This window comes from Tenrec ecaudatus, chromosome 8 (genome assembly GCF_050624435.1).
Source record: "Tenrec ecaudatus isolate mTenEca1 chromosome 8, mTenEca1.hap1, whole genome shotgun sequence".
NCBI classification, from domain to species: Eukaryota; Metazoa; Chordata; class Mammalia; order Afrosoricida; family Tenrecidae; genus Tenrec; species Tenrec ecaudatus.
The window spans coordinates 145105567-145133472 of NC_134537.1; the positions used below are offsets into that span (position 1 = coordinate 145105567).

Here is a 27906-nt window from a genome sequence, read left to right on the forward strand (position 1 = left end):
GAGCCGTTGATGGTTGAGGCCACACCCAGCTACCCCTGTAGTACTTGGGGTTTTAAAATTCTCAATTAAAAACCGGAATCCTCTCTTTATTCGCCTGGCCTGTGTATGATTTGTTTTCCGTTGTAAGAAAGCACCACTAACTGGGTCACCTATTTGAGAACTGTGATTTACCGTCTCAAAGTTCTGCAGACAAGCATCCAAAGGACGTGTGGGCTCTGCCGGTCAGTCCCTAGGGCAGTGGTCCTCCATGCCAAGACCCTGTCATACAGTTCCTCATGTGGTGGTGACCCCAACCATAACATTATTGGCATCACTACTTCATCGCTGTCATTTCGCTACTATTCTGAATCGGGCGACCTCCGTGAAAGGGTCGTTTGACCCCCACAGGTTGAGAGCCGCTGCCTGAGGGGAAGAACTTCTCATAGGCCGGCGCAGGCCTGCTGTGGCTTGTGGGTGCATCTTCATGTGGCTGTCCTTCTGTCTGTCTGCCTGCTTGCCTTCCTCTTTATAAAGAAGCCACCCAGGTGGCGGTAGGACTCCATCCACGCAGGTACACCTTCAGGTTCATTGCGGCTGTGGTCGCTCCTTGTCCCGGAGCGACTGTGACCCCCGGTGGCCTTTTGTAGCCGCACGGAAGGCTGCCCGGCCCCACACCGCCTTCGAGAGCGTGGCTGTGTTTGGATCACTTGTCGCGTGGTCGGGGCAGTCCGTCTTCTGTCGGTGTCCCCTTTGTTTTGCGGAGCCTGGGTCACCACCCGTGGTGCCCCTTGCTAGCGCTGGGTCTGTCCAGCTGATTTGTCCCAGACCAAGCGTCCGACTGAGCTCCTGCACAGCCTTCTAGAAGGACTCGATTAGGTCCATCACGGCACCTGTGTAACCCGTTGGCCAAGTTGTCTTGAAAAGGAGTGGCAGGCGGCAAGGAGCATGTGGCCACTGCTGCCGTGTGGCCTCCACACGGCAGGCTCATCCTCCACCAAAGAGAGGGGCAGGAGTGGGCCGGCGTTAGGGACTCAGCATCGGACTCCATCCTCTGGGTGTGTTCTCTGTTGCTGTCCCTTCTGTGGACACGACTGGCCACCTAGAGAGGTGGGCCGAGGGGCTGCAGCCCCTGGAAGGTTCATAGCAGCCAGTGTCCCCTGCTTCGCTCCCTCCTTCACCAAGGTGGGTGGGCCTGGGGCACCAGGGGCGTGTGGAGAAGGGGGAACTTCTGGGTAGTCTAAGCATCAGGTTCACTGGCTTGACTGGTGCCTGTCCTCAGCCCCCTCCTCCCCAACTCGGGGTGGGCCTGGGTGTCTCCGAGGGCCCGTGTAAATGGAGAGGATGTCGTGTGGCCCTGGCAGACACTGCGATGGCAGCCATGCATGCCCACGCCATCTCCCTGTGTGGCGGGGCCACCGAGGTGGGCGTCCCGCCTCTCCTCGGCTTTCCTTCCGTGCTGTGGGCGTTGCGGGCAGAGCGGAAGGCTCAGAGGAAAGAACAAAGAACAGGAGTTATTTTTTCTTTATTCCCGTGGGACCCTGCTTCAGGTTTCATTGGGGACCTTGAGGTTGCTAAGCGCCCTGCTGCCACCTGGCAACAGTAGACATCCACTCAGTGGGTCTACCCTGACACCCCTGTTCTCAGATAGAGGCTATAGAACCTGGGGCTTCCTACATCAGACCCTCTGAATGCCTCCAGGGAGTTAGGGTGTGATGGAAGGAGGAGGCCCTATGGCCGGGAGAGGGGGAGCGGGGAGGGGGCGGGGGCCTGCACTTTCTTCTGACCCAGCTGCAGGCCAACACCTCATCGGAAAGGAGGAGGCCCTAACCCAAGGCCTCTGGAGGGAGAGCCCCGGCCAGCCGACAGCAGTTGTCTTGGTCCGAACTTCACTCCCCATCCTCTGGACCCAGGGAGGGAGGGAGGGTCTAAGGTTGGCTTTCTCTGAGAAGCCACGAGGCAGGCATCTCAGGAGGACAACAGGTGCGTCTCCGCCCAGCTCATGGAGAGGATGCTCACAGGCTGAACCGAGCCTTCCCCTGCTTTTCCTTCTACCTTTAACCCACTTCCTGGGCCACTGGTGACCAGGGGTGGCGGTGGGGGTGTGCTCTGTCTGCATGCTGGGGCCTTTCCCTTGGCAGGTGACCTTGAACAGGTCCCAGAGGGAAGAACCACCCACTCATACTGGGCAGGTCAGACAGCTCCCCCGGGGGCCCAGGGCTGTCATTTCATAAGCTCGGCGTCTGAGTCTTGTTTTTCTAAACGTCCTGCCTCTCTGACCTTCACCCGCGTCCACTTTCCTCTCCGCTGCCTCCTCTCCTCCTCTGGACCTTTTGCCATGAGGACCCGGCTCTTCCTGCATCTGGTCTTCACAGAGACCTAGGAGCGGGGCTGGCATCCCTCCTGGTGACCCAAGAGCTGGGAGATCATCTGTTTGGTTCTCTGCCCCACTACCACATGTACACAGCTTGCTCACATTTCCATCCAGGAATGGTCAGGCATGCTCCGAGGGGAGGTGGTGGGAGCGAGGAGTCAGGAGAAGGAGAGAGGATGTGCGGCCGTTTGGGCCGTGAGGCGGAGCTCAGCCTTAGAGGGCCCACGCCATGCCAGTATGGAGGTGGGTGGGGGGTGGAAGGAGCATGCTCCCTTTCACCACGGCAGCTCGTGGCCTGCCTGTTAACCCACATGGGCTGGGCCCCTCAGCTCGGCTGGAACCCAACACTGGCTTCCAAGTCACTGCCTGAGCTTCTTTCTCCACGTGAGCAAAACCCCTACTTTTGTGTCAGCCTTTGGTGCCTCTGGGAGCGAGGAACCTCCAAGCTGAATCCCCCGTGGTGAGGCTATGAACCAGTGCGTTCACAGAACGCTCTACAACAGAGGGCTTTGGAAAACAAATCCTCCTTTTAGATCAACGCAGACCACGAGCCCACAGAGAAAGCCAGCAGGGCCTCTCGGCAGCCACGGGTGGGCAGTGACAGTGGTGCTGGTGGCAGCCACAGGGCTGTGTGGCACAGGCAGGCCTGCAGCCCCTGCTGTCTCCCCTGCAGTGTGTCTCTCCAGGTAACTCCAGCATCCGCCACCGGCGTCCAGTGTGGCCATGTGCCTCCTGCTTTCATCTGTCTGACTCGCAGAAAGGTGCTTTTACAGCAATAGGGATAATCTATTGAACTTAAACCTATTGGGCACTTAAAGCCCTGGGCAGGTCTCACTGCATCTGCACAGGGACCCAGAAGGGGGCTGGCATCTCTCTGAGGGACCCTGTCAGGTGGCCCCAGGGCCATTCCTGCCCTGTAGGTATGTTCTTTGTGACCACTCTCCCACTCAATTTTTAAATTCTTAGCATTCAGTAGGGGGACATGTTCTCAGGAGAGACCAGCCCCTGGAGAGGGACACCCGGCTTGGCAGAGTGGAGGGGCCCTGAAAAAGCGCCCTCAGGCAGATGGCAGAGGCGGGTTAGGAAGCTCAGGCACAGGAGCAGTGGTGAGGACGGCTCAGGCCCGGGCAGTACTTCCTCCTGCCGGGCATCGGGCGCTGTGGGTCAGAAAGCACCCGATGTCACGTGACAACAAACAACAACATCGAAAAACTTGGAGCTTCAGGCTACCTGAAGGAGCCCTGGGTGCAGCCGTGGAGGGCTGGCCGCACCAACGCCCCAGCGCTTCTCAAGAGAAAGACAAGGCTGTCTGTTGTGAAGATGTAAGGTCTCAAGACACCCCATGGGTGAGGACAATGGGGCAGGTGTCTTTAATTCCTCCTGCTTCACAGTCGCGCTGCCCTGTCTGATAGCCATAGGTGGATGTGGCGATTCCCGTTGACATGAATTAAAGTTAAACGCAAGTTAGACATGAGACCCTCGGGGGTGCTGGCATATGCCAAGTGTTTGGTAGCCACACCCCCTTGGGTGGCACAGCTCACAGGCCGTGGCTTTGGCTGCAGAAAGTTCTGTGGGACAGCAGGGCTCTAGAAGTGCAAGCTGGCCCCTGGGCCCTGTCTCCTCGTTGACAGCTCATTAACGCAGCAAACCCCTAGCGAGTACCTGCTCTGGGCCCAGCGCTCCTGGCTCCAGGTACCACACAGGTGGCCTTCTTGGGGCTCAGAGGCCTCCCTCCTGAGACTGTGGTCACTGGTCGGCATGGTGACTCCCAGAGTGGCCCCCACCTCCAGGGACTGCACAGGAGTCCAGGTCAGTGACCAGGGAGCGTACCCCCCGACCCAGGCTCAGGGTGCCCCTCACACTCTAACGGGCCTGTGTGAGTCCATCCACCCCGCCCCAACATTGAGACGAGTGTGGCCGGGCTTCTCTCCTGGAGCGCGTCAGCCGGCTGGCCTCACGCTGGCGGTGCTCGTGCTCCGGATCTGGTGGGTTTGGAGTAGTGTGGCGGCCTCTCCCTCCTCTACAGCTGGAGGCTCTGCCCCTCGAGCTCTCTGCAGAGCTGCCCCTGGGACCGGAAGCCCCAATAGTAGCTCAGGCCTTGCAAAAATGACCCTGACGGTCCTTCCAGTGGCTGTGGGCCTACACTTTGCAGATGGCTGGCTTTGTGGGAGAAGGGTGCCATCGGGGCCCTGTGCCCCTTGCTGCATCTCCTTCCTCCAGCGCCAGTGCCTGGTGGGGCCCAGCTGCCTCCACTTGAGATGTGCTGGGAACTCCAAGAATCTGGTTGAGCCAGGACTGGGAGCAGCTCTGGGTCTCCTCACTGCCTGTTCCGGCTTGCAGTGACCTGTGTCTGGGTGTGTATACACACATGAGCACACATGCACAGGGATGTACACATGCCACAGAGAGACACAGTTTCACACGCATTACCCACGCAGACACGACTCAGACACACACCCAGAAGCCCCGCTGCTTCTAAGCCACTCAGGCCTGCCCTTCCCTCTGCCCTTCGCTGGGGCACTGTGGAAACCAACCTCTCCTCAGCCAAGCTCATTTACCCAAATCCCCGCAGGACGCCCTGCTGTAATTAACGCCTGGATGCCTCATTGGACCATTAGTTGTAACCACTCGGGCCCCTGGGAGCAGGGCTGGCCTCCTTCCCCTCTCTCAGTCCTGAGCCAGCGCCAAGCAGCCGCCTGAAGGCTGTCAGCATGAAGACAAGGGGCTGAGCGGTGCCTTCCCAGAGCCTGGCCAGCGCTTCCCGTTGTCGCCTCTTCTGCAAGGACCAGGACACCCCTCCCTGGGAAGATCCACTCTGTCCAGAAAGCCTGCAGGGCCGTTCCAGAGTGCTCTTCCTGAGCTGCCTCTGGGGTGCTTTCTCTTCCCGGGGAGGGCCCTGATTCTGTTACTGAGAGCAGTGTGTGTGCAGGTGTGTGTTGTGTATATGTGTGATGTCTGTGTATATCTGTGTGCATGTGTATGTGTGTGCGTTATATGCATGTAAATAAGTGTGTGTGCGTGTGTATAGTTATATAAGTGTGTGTGTGTGTGTGTGCACGCGCGCATGTGTTTGGTTTCTTTTTTGTTGTTTGGATGGTGCACATAGTTAATACCCTCAGCCACTAACCAAAGGGCTGGGAGGTGGGTACTACCCAGAAGTGGCCTGAAAGGGGGCTGGTCACTTAGTTTTGGGAAATCAGCCACTGGAGGCCCTGCTCTGACACGCAGGCTGCCGTGGGCCAGGCTGACTCGCTGGGCTGGATGACAGGCAGATCCATGCAGTGCTGTGCAGGGGGCGGAGGCTGGCTTTACAAGATGTGTGGAGGGCACGTCCCAGGAACAATTGGCTGAGATAGATATTAAGCCAGTGATCAGGTACAATGCACAGGATGAAATCCAAAAGGGGTTCATGTAACCATCTCTACTTGAGTCCCCCAAACCTACTGCAGGAGTAGAGTATAGGGGAGGCAAAGCTGAACAACATGGGAGGAAGAAGGAGGGGAGAATCTAGTCCCTGCAAGGCGATTAGATTTTAAATGGATTCACAGCATAAAGTGGCACCTGAAAAGGTTGTCTGGCCTTGGGCTCTCTGAGCAGAAGTAAAATGTAGAACTCTTGGGCCCAGAGCAGGAGGAATCTGACCAGTCTGGTGGCACAGTGGGTTACAACTGCACTGCAAACCACAAGGTCAGTGGTTCAAAACCACTAGCCTCTCCAAGGGAGAAAGGCCAGGCTTTCTGCTCTCAAAAGAGTTAGTCTTGGAAACCCACAGAAGCAGCTCGACCCTGACCCACAGGGTCGCTATAAGTTGGCTTCAATGGTAGTGAGTTTGGGTTTGTTGTGGGGTTTTTTGGGGGGGTGTTATGGAGTGGCTTCTTCAGAGATGGCCGCCGCCTGTGTCTGGCATTGTGGGGGCTGGGGACTTAGGAATCAGTCAGGCGAAGTGAGGACACTGGGGGCTGTCTTACGTCTGAGGAGAGCCGTGTTGAAGTAAAGGAGTCAGACCTGTGTTTTAGGTCTGAGGGGGGCAGTGGGCTGCAGGGGGATGGACAGCTGCCCAGGAGGTGGGACATGCCCACCCCTAACTCTGAGGCTGGTTGAAAAGCCACAGGAGAGGGCCAGCCCAGGTGAGGGGTAGCCAGGAAGACTGTGCTGAGGCAAGTCCCCCCTTGAACAGGAATACAGCAGGGTTAAGGGCTGCCCGTCACCCCCCAGCCCTGCACTGTCTGATGGTCACACACACACGCACACATACATACACATACTTATATAGACATACACAAACATGCACACACTTAGAAACATACACACTTACATAAATATACACATACACACATACATAGTCACACACATACTTATATGCACGTGCACAAACATACATACACATACTTAGACACAAACATGCACACTTAGATAAATATACACACACATATATATGCACATGCACAAGCGTACACTTATACACATATACATACACACATAACCACATACAAACACAGACACACACATATACATACACATCACAACAGCTACACACACTGCTCTCAGTAACAGAATCAGGGCCCTCCCCGAGAAGAGAAAGCACCCCAGAGGCAGCTCAGAAAGAGAAAGAAGAGCACTCTGGAAACGGCCCTTCAGGCTTTCTGGACCAAACCACCGCCATCCTGGGCTTCATTGCAATTCAGATTGCCCCATGGGAACAGAGAGCCTTCTCTTCCTGGTGAATTTGAACCCCTGCCTTATGGTGGACTTTCCCATGCCTAACCCATAGCGCCACCATGCTCCACCCAAACCAAACTCCTTGTCATGGACTCTGCCAGCTCATAGCAACCCAAGGTAGAACTGCCGCTGTGGGAGTAGACAGCCTCAACTTTCCCCCATGGAGCAGCTGGCAGTTTTGAACTGCTGCCCTTGAGGTTAGCAACCCAATGCCTACCCACTAGGCAACCAGGGCTCCTCCCTAGGGACTGCAGAACCAGCCTAACAGGCTCCATTGTATAGACGGGCACCTGCCCAAAGCTGTGAAGCACTTCCTGGGGCTGGTAGTTGTTAGCACCCTTATCCTAAAGCCTCAGGTATGGAGCCCCCCTCTCCAGACCTCAGATAGGAAACTGTAAATCTGGAAATGCTTTGTCTCTTCAGTGCCACCCTCTCAGGAGTCAGTGGTTACTGTGTCCATGTCTGTCACCTTCACGGCCAAGGCCTCCTTTGGCCCAGACCACAAGATTTAAAGTCAGTCCAGTGCCATTTCCCACAGTCCAGCCCCCTGGAACATGTACACACACACACACACACACACACACACAAATACACACCGACTCCCACCCAGGTCAGAGCCCAGGAGTGACTCACCGCACGCCTGGCCGGCAGGGCCAGTGAACAAACTCGTGGGCACTCTCATGGGCGCTCTTAACCACCACACGCCGGGGGACCAGCCCCAAGAAGATGGCCTCTCAGTTCATACGGGCAGGTTTTAAAAAGAGAGGCAAGATATAAGGCCTTAGCACAACCACAGGCGGCCCAGAGGGGCAGCTGGTTAAGCCGTGTACCACTGCCTGCAAAGTGCCCACCAGCCACTCCTTGGGAGAAAGATGAGGCTGTCTGCTTCCGTAAAGATTTGCAGTCTGGGAAATCCTGCGGAGCCGTTCTCCCCTGTCCTCTCGGGGACCCTAGAAGTCAGCAGCGGGTTGGGAGTGGTTTGGGGAGCATGATGGCGAACAATCGGCACCATGAATGGAGCCGGTCCTGAGTCATGGGCGCTTGAGTCCAAACTACTGGGCGGGCATGTGGAAGAGATGGGGTGCCCCTTTCCAAAACCGCATGACCCAACAATGGATGCTAAGTATACCAAGGGCCTTAAAGACCAAGGGGAAAACAAAAATGGGTGGACCCCCCTCTCCCTGCTGGCTGGTCCCTGACCTCCTTCAGCCCCACCTTCCTCCCCAGCACAGTTTCCGTAGGGCTGTGCTGACCTGCGGGTCCCAGCTTTCGAAGAGGAGCGAGTCCCTTGAGTGCGCCGAGTCTGGGCTTCTGGAAGGATGTTGGCCCCCTTTGACACCCAGGGCAGCTCGCACTGCCATCCTGTCCGAGGATGGACGTGGGGGCCCCATTCAGAGGTCACTCGGTCATTGACGTCTGCTCTAAGATAGGTCTGCTCTGAGATAGGTCTTCACAACATCGGCCCAACCTGTGAGGAGGGGTGTGGACTCAGGGAGAACCCGAGACTCATCTCAGCTCTGACTCCTAGGTGGACCAGATGGTTGGCATGTTGCTGGGGTCGCTCAGCCCCTGGAAGAGCTTGCTGAGGGATTGGGTGTCGAATTGTCTGGGGCAGCGGCGTGGAATGTTTGAGTACTTCTCAGACGGGGCACATTCATAGCAGAACAATGTGGCCAACAGGAGAGGATTGTTGGCTGACAAGCGCCCCCTGTGGTGAAAAAGGAAAGCACACCCACCCGCCTCAGCAATCTGGATACACCACTTAACCCAGGGGTTCTCAACCTGAGGGTTGTGACCCCTTTGGGGAACGAATGACCCTTTCACAGAGGTCCCCCAATTCATAACAGTAGCAAAATAACAGTAATGAAGTAGCAAGGAAAATAATTTTATGGTTGGGGGGGTCACCATAACATGAGGAGCTGTATTAAAGGGTGTCAACACTGGGAAGCTTGACCACCACTGACAACCCCTCCATACCTCCCCCATCTGGCCACCCGTCAAACAGAGACAGGAGTATACCTTGATAGCAAGATAAGGTTGACAGGATCATGAATCTGACTCCTGGCCACCCAGTGTCCAGATGTGGCCATGAGAACGTGGCAGAGAGCCAGGGTGTCACTTAGCTGCCTTAAGCCGGTGACTGCCTCCCCCCATCTTTGCCCCCGGCCCCTTCCTGTTGCATCCCTGCCCATACGCTTCTGCAGGCTCTGCTCAAGCCAACTGGCAGCCTGGATCTATCGCGTGGTAAGGACACGGTGGTATGGAAGGACATGGCAGCTGTGGCGACTGCACTTTGTGTTTATTCTCCCTGAAAACAAAAGCTGTTTAGTAAAGCAGCTGAACCACAAGGAAGCAGCCGCCCTGTAACCCCCACACAACAGCTTGGAAAAACATTGAAACTCGTCCCTGCCCTCCATCCCCCTCCTGCCCTTGCTGGTCCGCTCGCGTGTCTGTGTGTTGGCCAGTGTCACCTTCCCAGATCAGGGCCCAGTGCCTGCCCGTCGTCTCCCAGGTGGTTTTCCTCTTGCCCGGCTGTTTCTCCGGGCGGTTTTGAAGGTTGTGTAATGTTCCAGCCGGAGGGCGCGTCAGGATGACGCTGGCCCCGGTTGGGCGTCTGGGCGGCACGCAGTCCGGGAGGATCCCCGTGCGCATGCGGCTTTCTGCTTCCTTTAGACCATTTCCTTTGGATACCTTCCCAGACCGGCCATTCGTGGGTCAGAGGCCTGGAACATTCTTCAGACTCCTGAAGCATATAGCAACGGCTATTTTGGGAAGGACGGGCTCTGCCCTGTGCTGGGAAGGCCAGCCCACCCATCTCTCCGGCCCTACAGACCACCCCCACTCTGCACCCCCACTCCCCCAGACATTCCGGGGGCATTCCTGGGGAAGTGCACATGAGTCCAGAATTCCTCCTTCCCCCACAGTGATGAGGGCTGGGGTGTCTAATGGGGGGGGGGGAGGTGTCCCAGGAGTAGGTTTCAGCTGGTTTGAAGGAAAGGCGAGAGTCTGCTTGCTTTGGTAAAGATGAAGATTTAGAGCACGCGGAAGGGCAGTTCTGCTCGGCTCCGGATGGTCACTCTGGGTTCAAAGTCAGTGGCTGTGGGTTTGACCCATCACCACACTCGCCACGGAGCTGGGAAGGGCACCTGCTCTCTCTGTATTATGAGAGCAAGTACGATGTCTGCCACAGAGAGGCTTCCTGGGGGAGAGATGTGTGTGGGGTGGGGGGTGGGGGGGTCGGGCAGAAGCTGAGAAGGGCGGAGAGGAGCAATAAAAGCTAGCAGTCCAGGTTGCCTACCCTGGGTTGGACATTGGAGGGGGGAGCGGAGACACAGAAGAAAGCTTTATCAGGAAGGCGGTGGGGCCACGGTGTGGGATGTGAAGGCCATCCTGGGAAGCCCATGGGGCAGCCAGCCGGCCAGAGAGCAGGGCTTCCTCTTTGAGGCCACCTGGTCAGAGGGTAAACTGGAAAGGAGGGGCTTACCGCTCTCCGGTCGAGGTCGACTCAGCCACCCAACAGAACTGCCCCTGTGGGTTTCCAAGAGCTTAGCTCTTCATGGGAGGAGAAAGCCCGGCTGCAACTGTTGGATTCGAACTGCTGACCTTTTAGTCAGCAGACCAATGTGTAACCGCAAGGAGGTGGGTGGCCTGTTTAGAGAGCACTGCAAAGCCCTCTGAGGTACACCGGGAGGCTGCCTGCTCCCCTCTTCTGCCGTCTGCTCCCGTCCACCCTGCTCTGTCTGTTGGGTTCCATCGGTCCTTCCTTCTTGTTAAAAACCCATCTTATTTTCGGAAAAGGAGTCCTGGGGGCACAGCAGGTGAAGTGTTGGGGTGCTGCCCACAAGGTCAGTGGTTCAAACCCACTAGTCACTCCTCGGGAGAAAGATGAGACTACCTTGCACCTGTAAAGATGGACAGTCTCAGAAACCATCAGGAGCTTAGTTCTACTCGGTTCAGCAGGGTTGCTACAACCTGGAACCGACTGGATGGCGAGGGTTTTGTTAGCACCCCTGTCTGCGCCACCTTTTGAGGCTGCCTGTCAGGTTCCCAAGAACCACACGAGTGGGTTAGCAGCCTTCAGCTTCGAACGTAGCTCCTCTCTTGAGATTTCCCAAACCGGTGTTTCCGTGTTTCTACTTTGAGAACTCAGAGATGCTGTTGGGAAAAGGTATCGGAAAGTGAGGGCCGTCCCACCCTGCCATCCATTCCCACCCCGCCATCCCACCGCTGCCTTCTGAGCACCTGGGTTTGGGGCTTGAGGGCGCCAGTGAGTTTTGCTTCTGCCGCAGCCTTTCTTCTGTGTTCGCTGGGCTAGTTGTCAGGAGGGGCTGCTCCTGAGGAGGCCTGGCTGGGTTTTTGAGGGAAATCAGGGCTGAGGTAGAGATGCAAAGTACCTCCCGGTCTGGCTTGGATTCTGACATCTTAGAGGTCAAGGGGAGCCAACTGGGCCTTTTCTGGAGGGATGGAGTTTGGGGCGAGAGGCCTACATCTGGGAGCTGGGTTTTCAGCAGGCAGCCTGGGAGAGGCCAGGCCAGGACTCTGGGTAACTTGCTTCAACCTCGACGTCTCACTGCCCCTCCCTGCTCTCAGCCCCGAGGGGGGCCTCCTCCCCCACCCCACTCCTCATATCCACAGCCTCTGCACTCTAGCACGTACCGTGCACGAGCCTGTGGGTGTGATATAAGGACAGACAGACAGATTCAGGCTGAGAACTTTAGATCATCCCCTTGATCATTCTGCTTGGCCGAAACAGCCCCGTTAGGCTTGGTTGAGTGACTGTAAGTGTTTTCTTCTAGCCCTGGAACTTGTGATCCCTTTCTGAAAGACAGCCTCGGTATCACTTCACACCAGTGCCGTAAGAGTGCTGTCGCTAGGTTCTGTTGAGTCATTCGTAACTCATCGTGACCCATGTTCCACAGAACAAAGTACGCCCAAGCTTGCAGCCCGTGTCAAGCCAGCTTGTGGGGAGTCATCCTCATTTTCACTGAGCCTCTACTGCTTCCCAAGCGTGATGCCATCTCTAGGGAGTGGTCACTCCTGGTGGCCTGTCAAAAGTACCTGAAACATGATGCCCAGCTATCAAAAAAGAATAATGTCTGGGGTTTTCACAGACAAACAAACTCACTGCTATTGCATTAAGGCCTCTCTTAAAATAAGTGCCCATCTAAGTGAGGTGTCCGCTAAGTTCACGTGGAAGGAGCGCACAGCCTGTGTGATGTAAGGACTGTGAAATAATAAAATACAGGATCAGAGGAGGGAATGGTATTAGAGCGTCCATTCTGAGCACCTGGTTTGCAAAAGGGTATAGATGCCCGTGAATGCCAAAAATCCTTTTTCAGAGTCCCCGCGTGGATTGACCTTCCACGGAACCGCCCTCAGCCCATTGGCCAGAGTTGTGGACAGCCTTCGCCCTCAGAGTGCACTGGAAATTGGATTACTGCAGACAGAATTAGGTTGAAAGTGAACATATTACCACCCATTTTTAATTTGTTCTACTTTTTAGTACCTTCTGTTTTCTTTTGGATTAAGGTTTTTCTATGTTTTGTTGTCGTTTTGGGGGTGGAATGATATTCTTTCTAGGAAATCCAGGATATAGGTAATCCATGGAGACAGTAACTAGATGACTCGTTCCTTAGCATGATGGCAGGGGAGGGTGGGAGCAAGTGGGGAGCTGATAACAACCAACCCAAGAATGAAGAAAACATTCCAGAATTGATTGTGGTGATGGTGGCGTGGCTCTCTTTAGTGAAGTCAGACCATTGAACTGTAGGGCACCTGTATTATATGCCAATACAACTTTTTAAAGTACATGAAACCTGTGTGCACACTAGCTGCAAAGGATCATTCTGACGACTTCCTCCAAGGTGGCTTCTATCTGTCGGTCCCTGGCCAGTAGTCTTTACTAATGCCTCAATTCAAATACGTCCACTCTCTTTAGGTTTTCCTTGTTTGCTGTCCGACTTTTGCACATGTGTGAAACACTTGAAAATCCCATGGGTGCACCTTAGTCTTCCAAGTGACCTTGAGAAAGCAGCTTGGAGACCACATCTGACCTCCTGGCTGCACGAGGGAAGAGAATCCCTCTCCACCTCTGCCCAGGCAGGGGCCAGACTCGCCTCCACCTTTTCTGACCCATTCTGACGCCAGCCCTTCCTCAATGCGGTCCTTTTCGACTGGGTTCCGTAATCCATGACAGTGGCCACACCGAATGCAGACAGGACTCACAATTAGGAGGCCTTATTAGGGATGTTAATGAGTGACCACCAGCCAGGAACAGAAAATATGATCATCTTTTGTCATAGCAGTGGCCCTCCTCGGCCAGCAGCCAAGTCTCTCTCCTTAGCCCTCAGCCTCTCCGCCACCACGTGGTCTCTGGTCTCTATAGGCCAGGAGGCCTCACCTACCGCTCCACTTCACAGTCTCATAGTTTGCTCCTCTGCTCTGTCTCCTGGTCTCCGTGCCTTAGCCTCGGTCTCGGCTGACATGCAAGCAGGAAGGGATCTTCAGTGTGTTCCACTAGTGACTTTTCTTTGGTGATCCCAGGAATTGTCTGTGCCTCCTTTTGAGAGAGCTCTCTTATACCCAGGGGAATGATAGCGACATCGACCAGTCCCCTCTGTTAGTGTTTTACACGCCCTGTATGCCTGATGCCACTGGTCATTTGGTGGGAGGTGCAGAGACCCAGTTACACAGAGGAGCCATGTTAAGAAACTTCCCTTCACCCCAGGCCTCTTTGCTTTTTGACACCTTTGAAGGTCTTTTACAGAAAAACTTGCTCTAAGGCCTTGTTCTGTTGGATGATGATTAACATCTGCCACATCTCTTTCCACAAAGGTAGTCGGTTTGATGCCCAAATATTCCATCCAGTCAGGCCCATAGGCATAGCTGTCCTTTGTGTTTTTGAAGGAAAAAAAGGGATTTCCGATGAGTAAGTCCTTGTTCTTCACAAAATCTTTTCTGCAATCTCCCTGACATTTCTATCGCCAAGGCTGTATTTTAACCAACAGCGCGTCCTTCGTCCTATGGTGTGGCCTGTGGGGCTTTCTGTGATGCTGGGAGCCAGGCTACCGTTATCTCAGACACCAGCAGAGTCACGCAGGGTGGACAGGTGTCAGCAGAGCTTCCAGACTGACAGACTGAGACGAGAAGGGCGTGGCCATCACCTTCTGAAAAATTTAGCCAGTGAAAAACCTCATCGATGTTGTCTCGAGCTGCCTCCTCCCCAAAGCACAGTTGACCTTGATGAAATAGAGGGAGTCAGGCTTTGGGACCTCCGCTTGTCATGGGCACGACTCAGAATGAGAAGAAACAGTCGCAAGCTTAAGTCAACAATGCGGCATTGATGCAGACTGTGGACTGCAGGAAGTGTGAATCTAGGGAAACTGGAAGTCGTCCAAAATGCGATGGAATGCTTGAAGATCGGGATCAAACACGGGGGATGAGATGGCTTGGTCTCCGCGCTGCGAATCAATCACACAGTCCACTGCGCTGTGAACGACACACTGGGGAGGCGCCCCTTGCATTCCCTGTCTCAAAGCTCTGTCCACAGTACAGCACCGTCGGGGATGGGGAGCTGCCCGGGACCAGGAAGAATGGGAGACACTAGGAGTTGTTGGCACATACTGGACGGCACCCGACAGCAGTCGAACCAGGCAGGCCGGTTAACACAAATCATGGTTCAAATCACACACCCGCCTCTAAGGCCAAAGATCAGGAAATGGAAGAGTTTTGGCACCTTCTGCAGCCTGAAATTGTGACGGGCTGATAATTAGCAACGGGAGAATCATTACTGAGTGCTGGCTGTGTATTGGATGCTGCCTGCGTGTTTCACTCTGTGAATTATTTCATCCTCCTGTCCCACAGGAGAAACCATGACCCAGGGAGATTGAGAGCTTACAGGTTATCACATGGGTGTGGCAGGGCTGGGGTCATGGCCCCCTCACCCACCCAGCCCCCTACTGCCTCTCTGTGGGCTGGGGCATCCTGGGATAATGTACCCCCGTGTGAATGGGGAACCCTAAGATTCTTGGCCCAAAGGAGGCCTAACACCCCTTGCTCCCAAGCCAAGAACCTGACCGAGAGCTCGCCGCTGCCCCCCAGCTCCTCAGCCCTGCTCCAGCCGCCTCCCGCCACAGCCCCAGGCGCCTCCTCCCCTCTCTTCCCTGGCCGGCTGGGTCAAGGTCCCTGGCGTTCTTGAAAACCCTTTCTGAGGCAAATCTTTGCACCCACACAGAGTGCCTGGTAGGCTGGTAGATAGGTTCCAGCCAGACCCTCCGGTCTACCCTGCCCTCCACCCATCTCCTACCACACTCGCGTGCAGTGCCGCCAAGCCCCACCGCCGCCCAAGCTCTGCACTCCTGCTTCGCCAGCCTGCGGGACCCTGGAGACCCGGTTGCTACCCCGGGGCTCCGGTGGAGCCAGGGCAGGGAGCACTGGGGTTATGTTGGTTCTCATTGCTGTCCTGCAATGACGGCCCGGGTGAGGTCTTTAACGGTGGGAGAGAAGGCGCAGAGGAACTGGGAAGACCAGCAGGACCACTGTGCACTCTCAGGCACGGAGGGCCGAGGGGACGCACGCCACGAGAAAGGGGTGATTCACAGCAAAGATGATCCCTTGCCCCTGGGAGCCCAGAGGTGGGGGGCCTCGGGTGTCCGGAGCAGCCAGGGCTCCTGGTCTGCACGTGTCCTAGGTAAAGGAGGGGCTGCCTTCTAACTCGAGGGGCCAGGGTACAAGGCTGGGCTCCCTGGGTATCCTGGCTGCCCCGCATCTCTTTCTGTTTCCTGCCCCTGAGATGAATCTCCCAGACCTGCCCCAGAGCAGTTTCATCTGCAGCCTCAGGACCCGCTGGTCACCCAGGGAGCACGCTGTGAGGTCAAGGCCCCCTCGCCCACCCAGGCCTCCCTCCTGGGGAGCACCTCTGCTCCTCACCCTGCTGGGCTGGCGTCACTGCCTCGGCTGGGACCTCATGAGCCAGCTGTGGTGCCCCTGAGGTCTAGTGACAGTAGGTCAGGTGCTGGGGACCCAGACATCTGCTCCGGGGTTCCTAGCTGTAAGTGCGGGGTCTGGGTGACCCTGCATTCCGGACTTGTGACCCCATGACCTCCACAGCCCCTCGGGCCCCCCTCCTCTCCCCTCAGCTGCTGCTGATGCATGACCGGCTGGCAAGGTCACCCAGCACTGCCCAGTGTGGCTCCGGGTCCCACCTGCTCCCCATGCAGCCCAATACCCCTCTGCTCCTTCAGGCCCGCCTCCCTCGCTTTGCCATCCCAAGCAGCTCTCTCGGACCAGCGTTCCCTTTCCCTTGGACCTTTCATGATTTCTGCCCCCACTGGAGGGTCTCCCTCTAATTTCACCTAACACCCTGGCATCCCATTGCCTTCACTATGCACCATTTCCCGCCAGCTGCAGTGTCCGCCCCTTCTACTGATGTTGTTCCTTTCCTACTGTGCCCCTCCCCCTCCCTCTGGGATCCTTCCACTTCTGGCCCCCACCCTCCGTGCTCTGCCCATTGTCTCCCAGCCCCACACTGCCCTCACCACGAGGCCTCCACTTATGAAAGTCCAGCTGTCGGCCTAGCCGCTCTGCAGGCTGTCTAGTCCCACGCACAGTGGTGACGTGATCGTGCTGCCGGTCCCCCTGTAAGTGGACGCTCGTGTGCTCGCAGTGCCTGGGACATGTCAGGCCTTGGGTCACTCTGAAGCTGACTTTCTGTAAGGAATGACAGTGGGTCCTGGTGGGGGAAGTCTGCCCTTAGGGAGCTCACCAGGCAGAAGTACCAGGGGGTCACACTTCTTGAGGACCCTCCTTCGGCCCCCCCGGGGCTCTGTGATGTCTTCTCATCCCTGAGCCTTCTCACCCCACCCCGGGCACCTGGCTACCTCACCGCCAGGCCTCGGTGAGGTTCCTGAACTAACCTCTGTCACCAGGACCAGGGAGGGTGCTTTCTCCCAAAGGGTTTGCCCTGGCCCGAAACACCACTGCCAGACCCTGCTTCCCCACTGATCGCCCGCCTCCCTCCTGGCAGGAGAACCTCATGTTGTCCATCCTGCCCAAGCATGTGGCTGACGAGATGCTGAAGGACATGAAGAAGGACGACAGCCAGAAGGACCAGCAGCAGTTCAGCACCATGTACATGTACCGACACGAGAACGTCAGGTGGGGCGCGGGGCGGGGATGGAGCAAGGCTCCCCGCTGGGGGGGCGCTCAGCTTCTGCTCCAAGCTTCTCTGCCACCCCTCTGGGGAGACCTGGGGGCAGGTGAGGTCCGAGCTGAACCATGACCTCTGGGCCCACCCCCATTCCAAAAAGGGGCAAAGGGAAGTCCCCCAGCGGGAAGTCAACCCTGTGGTCTCCAATTTGGCTATGCGCCAGCACCAGGCCTCCTGATTTCCAGACCCCTAGCGCTTGAACCTGGGCTGGGGCAGTGTGGGGGACCCTTGGGTCCTTGGGCTGTGGCATGGGGCCCAGGGGAGGGGCCCCTCCAGGGGAAGTCTATAGGCGATGCCACAGCTCTGCCTTTGCCCTGGTGGCACCACGCTCTCCTTGCATCAGCAACCCCCACCCCCTGCAGAGAGCTCTGTGCTGGTGGGTGGGGAGGGGAGTCTGCCCTGCCTGGAGGCTGGCCTATCAGCTGGGACCGGGACCCCAGACTGCGAGGTGACCTGCCTCCGGCCTCCCCTGTGCCGCAGCATCCTCTTTGCCGACATCGTGGGCTTCACCCAGCTGTCCTCTGCCTGCAGCGCCCAGGAGCTGGTGAAGTTGCTCAACGAGCTCTTTGCCCGCTTCGACAAGCTGGCAGCGGTAAGTGCCCGGCCCCGCTGGCCCTCGCCATAGCCGGGCTCGGCTCCCTCGGTTCTCTCCCTCCCTCTGCTTTCTTTCCGCTCCTCCTCTGTGGCTCAGGAGGGACCTGGGGACCAGTGCATGCCCTTTCCTTTCAGAAATACCACCAGCTCCGGATTAAGATCTTGGGGGACTGCTACTACTGCATCTGTGGCCTGCCCGACTACCGGGAGGACCACGCCGTCTGCTCCATCCTCATGGGACTGGCCATGGTGGAGGCCATCTCGTAAGTGGGGGGTGGGGGCTCGGGGCCCTGAGGGGGCCTCTGGGAGGGAGGATATCCTCCCTGTGTAAGGCTGGGTTGACTAGAGAAACAAATCCAGAGAAGACGCTTGTGCGTGTGTAAGAAAAAGCTTTATATGAAAGGGTAATTGTATATTAAGAAAATGTACCAGCCCAGTCCATATCAAGTCAAGTCCAATCTTAGCCCATAAGTCTGATACTAGTGCATAAATCCCTCTTCAGACTCACGCAGCCACTGGCAACGATGCCAGATGCAGGAAGATCACAGGCTGGTGGGTGCAGAGTCTGGTGGCTCCAGTGGCAGTGGAAGCATGTCAGGGCTCCCGCAGGCCTCAGTGTGGCCCGGGCAGCTCTCCGAGTGACCCAGCAGCAGCAAGAGAGTGTGTGGCCCACCTCCAGAGAGAAAGCGGAAGACGCCAGCTCTGAAGAGCCATTTATCTGTCGATCTCTAATTCAGCTGCATCCAGACTGACAGGCTAAACTCCGCCCACGGGAGCCAGGTTGGCACAGAAAAACCTAACTACCACACCCCCTGAGCACTGGCTCTGGCCTCCTGAAGCAGCAGCCCCATGGAGGGAGCCACCCGGGCGTGTAGTGCTGGCCCGCCGGGGTGTCACGTTGACTGTTATGTCGCTCCATTCTCGGCCCTAGGAAGTGAGGACGTGCCTGTCACAGCTGAATGGGCAGGACTTCTCTAGGCTCTGTGGGGGCTTTTCTAGCCTTCGTCCACCGTGTATCGGTGTCTCCTGGACATTGCAGTGTCAGAAAGTTGGACACCCCACCCCCGACCCCCGGCGTCCTCTCGTTCCTTCTGTTTTTTCTCAACTCCACTCCTGTCTGTATCGCCTGGTGCTGCTCTAACCGACATCACCGCGTGTGGGCAGCGTACCGGCAGAAATTTGTTCTCCTGGTTCTCAGGAGGCTCGGAGTCTGAATCCGGGCTCCGGGGGAAGGCTTTCTTTCTCTGTTGGCTCTGGGAAAGATCTTTGTCTCCTTTGATATCGGTGGGCCACTGCTCCTTGGAGATCAACTTTTCCCTGGACGTGGGAGGCCCTCAGCACAGGGACCCTGGGGCCAAAGGATGCCCTCTGTCCTGGCTCTCATTGCTTAGTGGTAGGCCGGCCCGTCCCCTGATGTCTCCCTGCGTGCCTGATTTCTTTTATATTGTGTCTGAGCTCACCAGACAAACCTAACCTGGTAGATGGCATCCTGCCTTGTTCACAGTACAGGGGTTCGGATGTACAGCACATCGGATAATTACATCAGGTCATAAATAGGGGACCATTACATTCTACCAAGGATCATGGCCAAGTTAGCACCTACTTGGGGGCGGGGGACACAATTCAGCTCACAGTGCCCCAGGAGGACCAGCCCCTGCTCTTATGTTAGGGGCCTGGGGCACTCGTGATCAAAGCACCAGGCTGCTGGCCAAAGGTTGGCATAGCCCACCCGCTGCTCTGAGGGAGAAAGAGAATTCTCCCCGTGTCCATCAGTGTGTGCGGCTTCAGAAGCCTGGTGGGGCCATCCCACCTGTCCTGCAGGGTCACCACGAAGGGGAGGCAGCGCAGCGGCACTGGGCTTCACTTGGGTTAGAAAGGTTAAGGGTGACAGTGACGTGACTGGGGTGGCAGCCGGGGGCTCTACTCCAGTTTCTGTGCCCCCACCAGGCCCCAGAGCAATGAGTTTGTTAAGCTCTGTTGTCCGTGCTCTTGCCCACCGTTGGAGGGTCCCCCTGCGGATGTAAAAGTCTCAGGGTGACATGCAACACTAAGGCCAAGGGGGCTGCTCCTGCCCCCTGAGGGGACTCAGGCAGTTCCTCACCCCTGCCTCAGGCCTGGGCTTGGCCTTCCGTCCAGCTGCAGACAAAGAGCAGGTGCTGCCTTTGCCCCCAGGACTGGCGTTCCAGGAAGAACCTGGCCTCGGCTCCCCTGGCCACCGGGCAGATTTCTGGGTCCTGTGGGCTGGAGGAGGCCCACACACCTGCCCAGTCATCCCCTGTGAGCACCTAGAACAGGGCCTGGTGCAGCTGAGCTGGAGGCCCAGCAAGAAGCTCACCGCACTCATGAGTCGATGGGTGATTTGAAGAGAAAAACCGAGGGTCCCTGAATGACAATCTCTGTCCCCGGAGGCCTGGAGTCTCTGACTCTGACTTCGGCCTCAGCTCAGGCTCTGGCCTCACGCATGTCACTCCACTCAACTGTGGGCAGAAAGCTGGGAGCAGGCAGAGGCGAGGCAGGTCTGTGTAGTGGCAGGAGGTAGTCCTGGGTGTGGGAGGCAGAAAGCCAGGCGCGAACCCACTGTTCTGTGTTTCCCTGCAGGTACGTGCGGGAGAAGACCCAGACTGGGGTGGACATGCGTGTGGGCGTGCACACAGGGACCGTGCTGGGGGGTGTCCTGGGCCAGAAGCGCTGGCAGTACGACGTGTGGTCCACCGATGTCACCGTGGCCAACAAGATGGAGTCTGGCGGCATCCCGGGGTGAGTGATCCCCCGAGTGGACACGGGGAAGCCGGAGCTCAGCAGCAGGCCAGCCACAGCCCCTCCTAGCATGCCGGGCCGGGCCCTGACATCACGTTGCCCTCCCCCAGCGAGCCCACTCCTCCCCAGGGCTGAGGTCTGTAGTTGTGAGAACAAGCCTGAGGTTGGGTGTGCTGTTCACGGCCCACGTGATGTACCATCCAGGAGCCTCTCCCCTAGGAAACCCACCAGTCAGAGTCGAGGTGATGGTCGGGTGGTGGTAGACTGAAGAACACTTCCCCGGTCCCCTCAGGGTAAGCCCAGCCCAGGCCGCGGCCAGGGACCAGGGACATCCTTTCCCGCTCCCTGGTCCAAGGAGCTCCCGCCAAAGGCAGCTGTGGCCTCCTGCTTAGTGCAGACACCCCAGGAATGTGACGACCCCTGCTGGCTGGTGTCCCAACTGAGAGCCAGCCACGTGGAAAACAGCCTCACTTTACCAATTGGGAGCTCCCTTTCTGTGGCGTTAGCACCTCCCCACCCAGCTCCGTGGCCACCGTGTTGCAGGTTCAGATAAATGAGAGCCACTAAAATGCCTTGAAATTTGGAAGCGCCCTTTATTCGGTTATAACTGGACTGTGAGAATCTAACAGCAAGTCCTTGCTCGCAGTCCTGAGCGGACATTTCAGTCCATCTTTAAAGGCAGAAACTCATTTATCATCTGTCTGGAGCCTCAGCAGCACGGACAGAAGCAGAGAGCAACATCAATGCTCCTATCATTTAGCGTTAGCGAGCGTTCCAGGGCACGGCCTTGATAACATCGTGGTTAATAAAGAGTAATGTCCTGGTTACGACGTCCAAGGGGACAGTGATATTCGCGACGATGCTCTGATCTCGAGAACACGGGCGTGCATTCTGAAATCAGTCGCCAGTGGCACTTCACGAGACAGGAGCGGGAAGGAGGCAGGTCACTTGGTCACCGTGGCTCGTGCGAGCCTGTCTCTACAGGACCCCCCTCGCCCTCCTGGTGCCAACGTCCTGGCTCTGCACACCTCCACCTGTTCCCATGACACCCGGCCCCGGGAGGGGAGTGAAGCCCGCTGAGCGGAGGCCCTCTCTCTGCACCCCAGGCGCGTGCACATCTCCCAGAGCACCATGGACTGCCTGAAGGGGGAGTTTGACGTGGAGCCTGGCGACGGCGGCAGCCGCTGCGATTACCTGGAAGAGAAGGGCATCGAGACGTACCTCATCATCGCGTCCAAGCCGGAGGTGAAGAAGACAGCCACCCAGAACGGGCTCAACGGCTCGGTGAGTGCCCACCCCGCGCCCCCTTAGCAAGGCCTGCAGGAGGGAGCCCTCGCGGAAATGGACACACAAACACACAGTGGTCAGAAGGGTAGGGGGCGTGGGGGGGCCCTGCTAGGAGAGCTCTGTGAGCCGCAGGAGTGAGGGCCAGAGAGGCGGTGGGAGTGGGCTGGCGTTGCGGAGGGAGAACCCGGGCCACGGAGGCTTTCTGAGCCGAAAGTGAAGGAGCAGTGGGGTGGAAAACAACCCGCCCTCCTGTGACCCTGCCCAGCCGCCAACATCTGCAGACTGGGGCGCACTCAGCCGCATCCCCAACCGACCGGGACAGACCAACAACCGCTGATAGGAAGCCAGAAATGATCCCCGTACCGCCCTCTGCTGAGCCCGGACATTGTTCCCATCCCGTTCTCCGTCACTTACGATCCTTCCCTTCCAGCCACCAGCGCCCGTGGGGCCAGGGTGGTGGCTCTGTGGACGGTGGCATGAGGTTTAGGGCCACCCCGAGGTGGAAACTTTGCCTCTGTCCAGCTGAGGCCGAGCCTGCTCTGTGAGGCTGAATGGGTGGCTCTTGGTGAAGTCTCATTTCTTTACATGGTTCTGTTGGCATCTGATTCACGTTTCAGACAATCGAGAGTTCCGTCCAATTAGGAGTTCTTCGGCATCAGCACAGCCGATCGAAGCCCCTTGTCTTGTCTCTTGTACTCCTTGCTTAGCTCCCCTCCCCCCCAGCCTCCCTCCCTCTGCTAAAGTTTCAAAGAAGAACCAGATGCCCTCTCCCTTCCCTCATTACGGGGGTCGGGGTGGCTCTCTCCATAACCCGGTGATGGGCCCATCTACCCGGCACCCTGACTGCCGTCTGTGGAGGACTTGCCTGCGGCCATCCTTGCCCTTCATCCGCAAGGCAGCTCGATGAGACTGCCTGTCCACACGTGTCTGTGTGTCTTTTTCTCTCTTCCCCTCCCCCTCCCCAGCTTTTGTCTTTGTGGGATTGACTGCCGAGCAGACTGTCTTCCAAATGCGTGCATGTCACAAAACCTTCGACGGTGGCTTCGCTGTTCTGTAGGCGCGCAGACAGTTCCCTTGAGGGGCGCGGGTGGCACAGCGGGCTCTGTGCCAGGCCAGCGACAAGATGGGCAGATTGAAATCCACGGAGCGGCGGGTGGTTTCTGGTCTCGGAAGCCCAGAGGGGCCGTTCTGCTGCCTCCTGTGGGATCTCAGTGAGTCGGAATGAACCAGCACCCAGCAGCAGTGAGTTTGAGTTTATTGAGTCTCCCAGCATCTGTACGTACCTGAGTTTACCCATGCTTCCATAAATGGGCATTTGGGTGGTTTCCACCCTTTGGGCGGGGCTGGGGGGGCTGTTATTAATATACTCACTTTACAGAGTGGTAAGTTGAGGCCCAGAAACGTGCACATGCGCCCAGATCGAGCAGGTGGCCAGGCCGCGATCAGAGAGCGAAGCCTACGGTCCTGAGCCAGCTGCCTCCCGCGGCTGCCAGCCCCGCCTGTGGTCCGGGAGCGCTTGGGCTGGCTAGGGGGAGAGGAGCAGAGGTCTATGACATAGTCTCCCTCCCTGGGTAACTTAAAATCCCACCCTGGGCTCAGCGTGGAAGCACAGGACAGGTCAGGGCATTTGTGCTGAGGGTGAAGTCTGAGCTACCAGAGAAGCCGGAGTAGTGAAATGTCCTTCCAGAGAGTAGGGATGTTCAGGCTGGAAAGCAGTGCCCTGTGACCCGAGGCTTAACCTTGCTGCATGTGCTAGTCTGGATGGACTAGAGAAATAAATTCATAGCAACACTCGTGTGTGTGAGAAGAGCTGTATGTACAAGAGCAGTTGAATATTGAGAAAACAGCCCAGTCCCGGCCAGATTAAGTCCATAAGTCCGATATGAGCCCATAGGTCCGATACCAATCTATGAAGTCCTCTTCAGACTCACGCAACACATTCAATGATGCCGAATGCAGGAAGATCACAGGCAAGTGGGTGGGAAGTCTTGTGGATCCAGTGGTGGTGTAAGCATCTCAGTACTGGCGTGGGTCTCTATGTGGATCCTCCAGCTCAGGGCACGGGTCTATCAGTGTAGTGCCATCTGTCTTGTCAGTAGAGAGTCTCGCACGGAATGAGCAGAGACAGAGTGTGTCTTCCGCCTCCAACGAGGAAAATACAGGATTTCCCAGAATCCTAAGAAGGCCATGCCCACACAGAGGCCTCATTGGCTATGACAATTGCCAATTGACATACTAGACTCTTAATCCCCTCAAGTCCCAATAACTACCACCCTACAAAAATGACCCGAGTTTTTCATATTTTTAACGTGCATCGAAATCTGCCCTCCCCGGCAGACGAAGCTCTCTGATCCCGTGAGGAGTTACAGTGAATAGGGACAAAGTTAGTCTCAGAAACCCACAGGGGAAGTTCTGCCCTGTCCTATAGTCTCTACGAGTCAGAACTGAAGCCAGTGAGTTTTATTTTGATTTTTACCCCTCCCCAAGAGCCAAATATATAGTTTTATGTCACTCTATAAAAGTTGACAGTAGTTTAAGTTGTTTTGAAGGGTAGGAAATACAGTTACTGGCCTACAAAACGTGCACTGTCCCTTTGGAAAATGAAGCCAGTCTGGTTCTGCTAGTGCCCGCTGCCGTCTGGTTGGCTCTGACTCAGAGCACCCACGGGACCAAACAGCGCGGCCCCAAAGCATTTCCCAGGCTGCGACCCACAGGTAACCTGCCTGCCCAGGGTCACTGTGGGTCAGAACCCTGTCAGTCCACCGCCCCTAACAGCAACATCGTGGAGGCCGGCTGACCCATCTTTCTCCCACAGCAGCTGGTGGGTTCAAACTACCCACCCTTGGGCCCGCAGCCACGCGCTTAACCACTGCGCCACCAGCCTTTCCTTTTTACTGTGTGGAGAGGCACCTGGTTTGTTGGGACGCTGTGTTTTCTTTTGTTCTCATTGCTGAATGAAGCCTGCCTCAGATCTGAGGCAGGGACCGTCCTCAGCGCAGGACCCTGCGAGAGGGCCACAGGGGAGGAAGCAGGGACACGCAGGACGGCAGTGGGGCCACTCTTCTGTTTTTTAGAAATCATTTTATTGAGGCTCATACAACTCTTGTCACAATCCATATGTACATCCATTGTGTCAAGCACATTTGTACATTTGCTGCCATCATTTTCAAAACATTTTCTACTTGAGCCCTTGGGATCGGCTCATTTTTCCCTCCCTCCCTTACAAACCCTTGATAATTTATAAATTATTGTTTTTTCATGTTTTACACTGGCTAACAACTCCCTTCACCCACTTTTCTGTTGTCCATCCCCCGGGAGGGGGTTATATGTTGATCCTTGTTGACCCCCCTTTCTCCCCCACCTTCCCCTTACCCTCCTGGTATGGCTACTCTCAATATTGGTCCTGAGGGGTTTATCTGTCCTGGATTCCCTGTGTTTCCAGTTCCTGTCTGCACCAGTGTATATCCTCTGGTGTCTCCATATTTGTAAGGTAGAATTGGGATCATGATGGGGGGGGCGGGGGGAGGAAGCATTAAAGAACTAGAGGAAAGTTATATATTTCCTCGATGTTATACTGCACCCTACTGGTGGAGCCAGTTTTCAAAGGTATTGTGCTTGGGCTCTTATTCCGTTTTCAAATGAAAAGTAACGCTAATAAACTTCTTAAAACCTTAGCCGACTCAGGTGCCAGCACCTCGGGACAGCTGCCTGCCAGGCAGGGCACTGGCCAGCTGTTCTTTGGCTTCCGAAGTACAGAAATGCACCCCAGAAGCTGTCTGGTCCCCAGTGAGCGGGGTCGGTGGAGATGTGGCAACAGAGGAAACGTAGGGCTGCCCTGGAGGGTATAGAGGGCCTAGGAGCATCCTTGCAATGGCGGCTCTGTAACGTGTTACGTTTTATAAATCTACAGCTCTTGGAATTACTGAGCAGTCAAGTTCACCAGACGCACTGCCATCAAGTCATGCTGACCCACAGCGGCCCTCTGGGGCAGCAGGGTGTCTGAGACTAACTGTTCCCGGGGACAGAGAGCCTGGTCTTTGTCCCCGTAGACTAGAAGTGCTGTCGTGTTTTGCAATGAATTCTAGCAGCGACGGACTCAAAATGAAAAATCAAGCAAGGAAACACTCAGAGGCCTGCCCTGTGCAGGTCGGAGCAAATCCATGTGGTTTACTGGGCGCCCCCGGCAGGAGCAGTCAGTGCTGCTAAGTGAATGACTTGTTCCAATGAGACTTCAGGACAAGTCGGCACCTTTTCTGGGCAGTGTCCTCTCTTCAGGACCCTGCTCTCTGGCGCTGGGGCAATCTGGATTTTCGGCAGTTTTGCACAGCTGACTGAGCGGGTTCTTGCGGCCCCTGCCTGTACAGATTCAGTTTCTGGAAGTGGAGACGCTGGGCTAGAGGCTCGAGGTCACATGCCCCTAGATTTTCTTAACCCCAAAATCGGCCACCGTTCCTGCGCCCTGGCCACTGTGAGGATGAGTATGTTTGGAAATTCAAAAGGTGGCGCCGTGTGGGCACCATGCCGCCGAGGCTCCGTAGAAAGTTGCTAACAGTAGGAATCGAAACCGGGAAATGACGGCATTTAAAAATTAATACCCCGGAGCAGCAACGGCCGAGCCACATTTTACAGCCGTTTAATCTCTAGCGGAAAGATTCCGGAATGACTGTGACTAACCACAGACCCACGGGATAGGCAGCTGGCGGTCTCTGGGGCCCTGGTGACCCCTCCTTCTACCGCAGGCCCTGCCAAATGGAGCGCCCCATTCAAAGCCCAGCACCCCGGCCCTCATTGAGACCAAGGAGCCCAACGGGAACACGGCCGGGCCCCCAGCCGAGGAGGGCGAGGACCGGGATGGCCAGGTACGTGCAGGCCCAGCCCTGACTCTGCTGTGTTGGGATGACGGAGCCTGGGCAGGTCATTTCCTCACGCTCCCCCCAACCCCCAGTTACACAGGCTGAGGGCGGGTTGGAGGGGCCCGGAGGTGCTCGCCCAGGCTCCATGCAGAGCTGATGCCCCAAACCCCGGGGGTTGAGAGCGTGCTCCTCTGGAACTGGCCTCGCTGACTTCCAGGCAGACAACCCCTCGTTCCCCAACCCTCGCCGGAGGCTGCACCTGCAGGACCTGGCTGACCGCGTGGTGGATGCCTCCGAGGACGAGCACGAGCTCAACCAGCTGCTCAACGAGGCCCTGCTGGAGCGGGAGTCGGCCCAGGTGTAAGCGCCCACAGCCCCCGGGCGTCCGGGGTCCCTGTGGGCAAGGGGGTGTGCCCACGTCCGGTTTCCATGGCGCTTGTCCCCACTGCAGAGTCAAGAAGAGGAACACCTTCCTGCTGTCCATGCGCTTCATGGACCCCGAGATGGAGACCCGCTACTCGGTGGAGAAGGAGAAGCAGAGCGGGGCAGCCTTCAGCTGCTCCTGTGTGGTGTTGCTCTGCGCCGCCCTGGTGCAGGTCTTCATCGACCCCGGGTACGCAGGCTGGGGGCTCGGCTCCGGGCAACCAGGGTCCTCAGGGAGGCGGGTGGGTCCTCATCGACCCCAGGTGCACAAACTGGGGGCTCGGCTCTGGGCAACCAGGGTCCTCAGGGAGGCGGGTGGGTCCTCATCAACCCCGGTGCGCAGACGGGGGGCTCGGCTCCGGGCAACCAGGGTCCTCAGGGAGGCGGGTGGGTCCTCATCGACCCCAGGTGTGCAGACTGGGGGCTCGGCTCCGGGCAACCAGGGTCCTCAGGGAGGCGGGTGGGTCCTCATCGACCCCGGGTGTGCAGTCCGGGGCTCGGCTCCGGGCAACTAGGGTCCTCAGGGAGGCGGGTGGGTCCTCATCGACCCCGGGTGCGCAGGCCGGGGCTCGGCTCCAGGCAACCAGGGTCCTCAGGGAGGCGGGTGGGGGCCAGATGCTGGGGACAGGCCTTTAGCTTTGTTCCTTGTCTCCCTCCATTGCCAGGGCCCCAGCTGATGGCAGACTCGGGGTCGCCCTTCTCGGCCCTGCTTCTGC

At 57.0% G+C, this 27906-nt stretch overlaps 1 protein-coding gene across 1 annotated transcript in view; it reads left to right on the forward strand.

The window, feature by feature from the left end:
• ADCY3 (adenylate cyclase 3) overlaps positions 1 to 27906 on the forward strand; it is a 108124-nt gene that overhangs the window by 68546 nt on the left and 11672 nt on the right. Inside the window, exons 4-11 of the mRNA XM_075557025.1 lie at positions 17094 to 17224; positions 17757 to 17868; positions 18006 to 18133; positions 20469 to 20627; positions 21734 to 21911; positions 26654 to 26773; positions 26985 to 27127; positions 27219 to 27380. Coding sequence (XP_075413140.1) covers positions 17094 to 17224; positions 17757 to 17868; positions 18006 to 18133; positions 20469 to 20627; positions 21734 to 21911; positions 26654 to 26773; positions 26985 to 27127; positions 27219 to 27380 — 1133 coding nt within the window. The remainder of the gene's footprint in view (positions 1 to 17093; positions 17225 to 17756; positions 17869 to 18005; positions 18134 to 20468; positions 20628 to 21733; positions 21912 to 26653; positions 26774 to 26984; positions 27128 to 27218; positions 27381 to 27906) is intronic.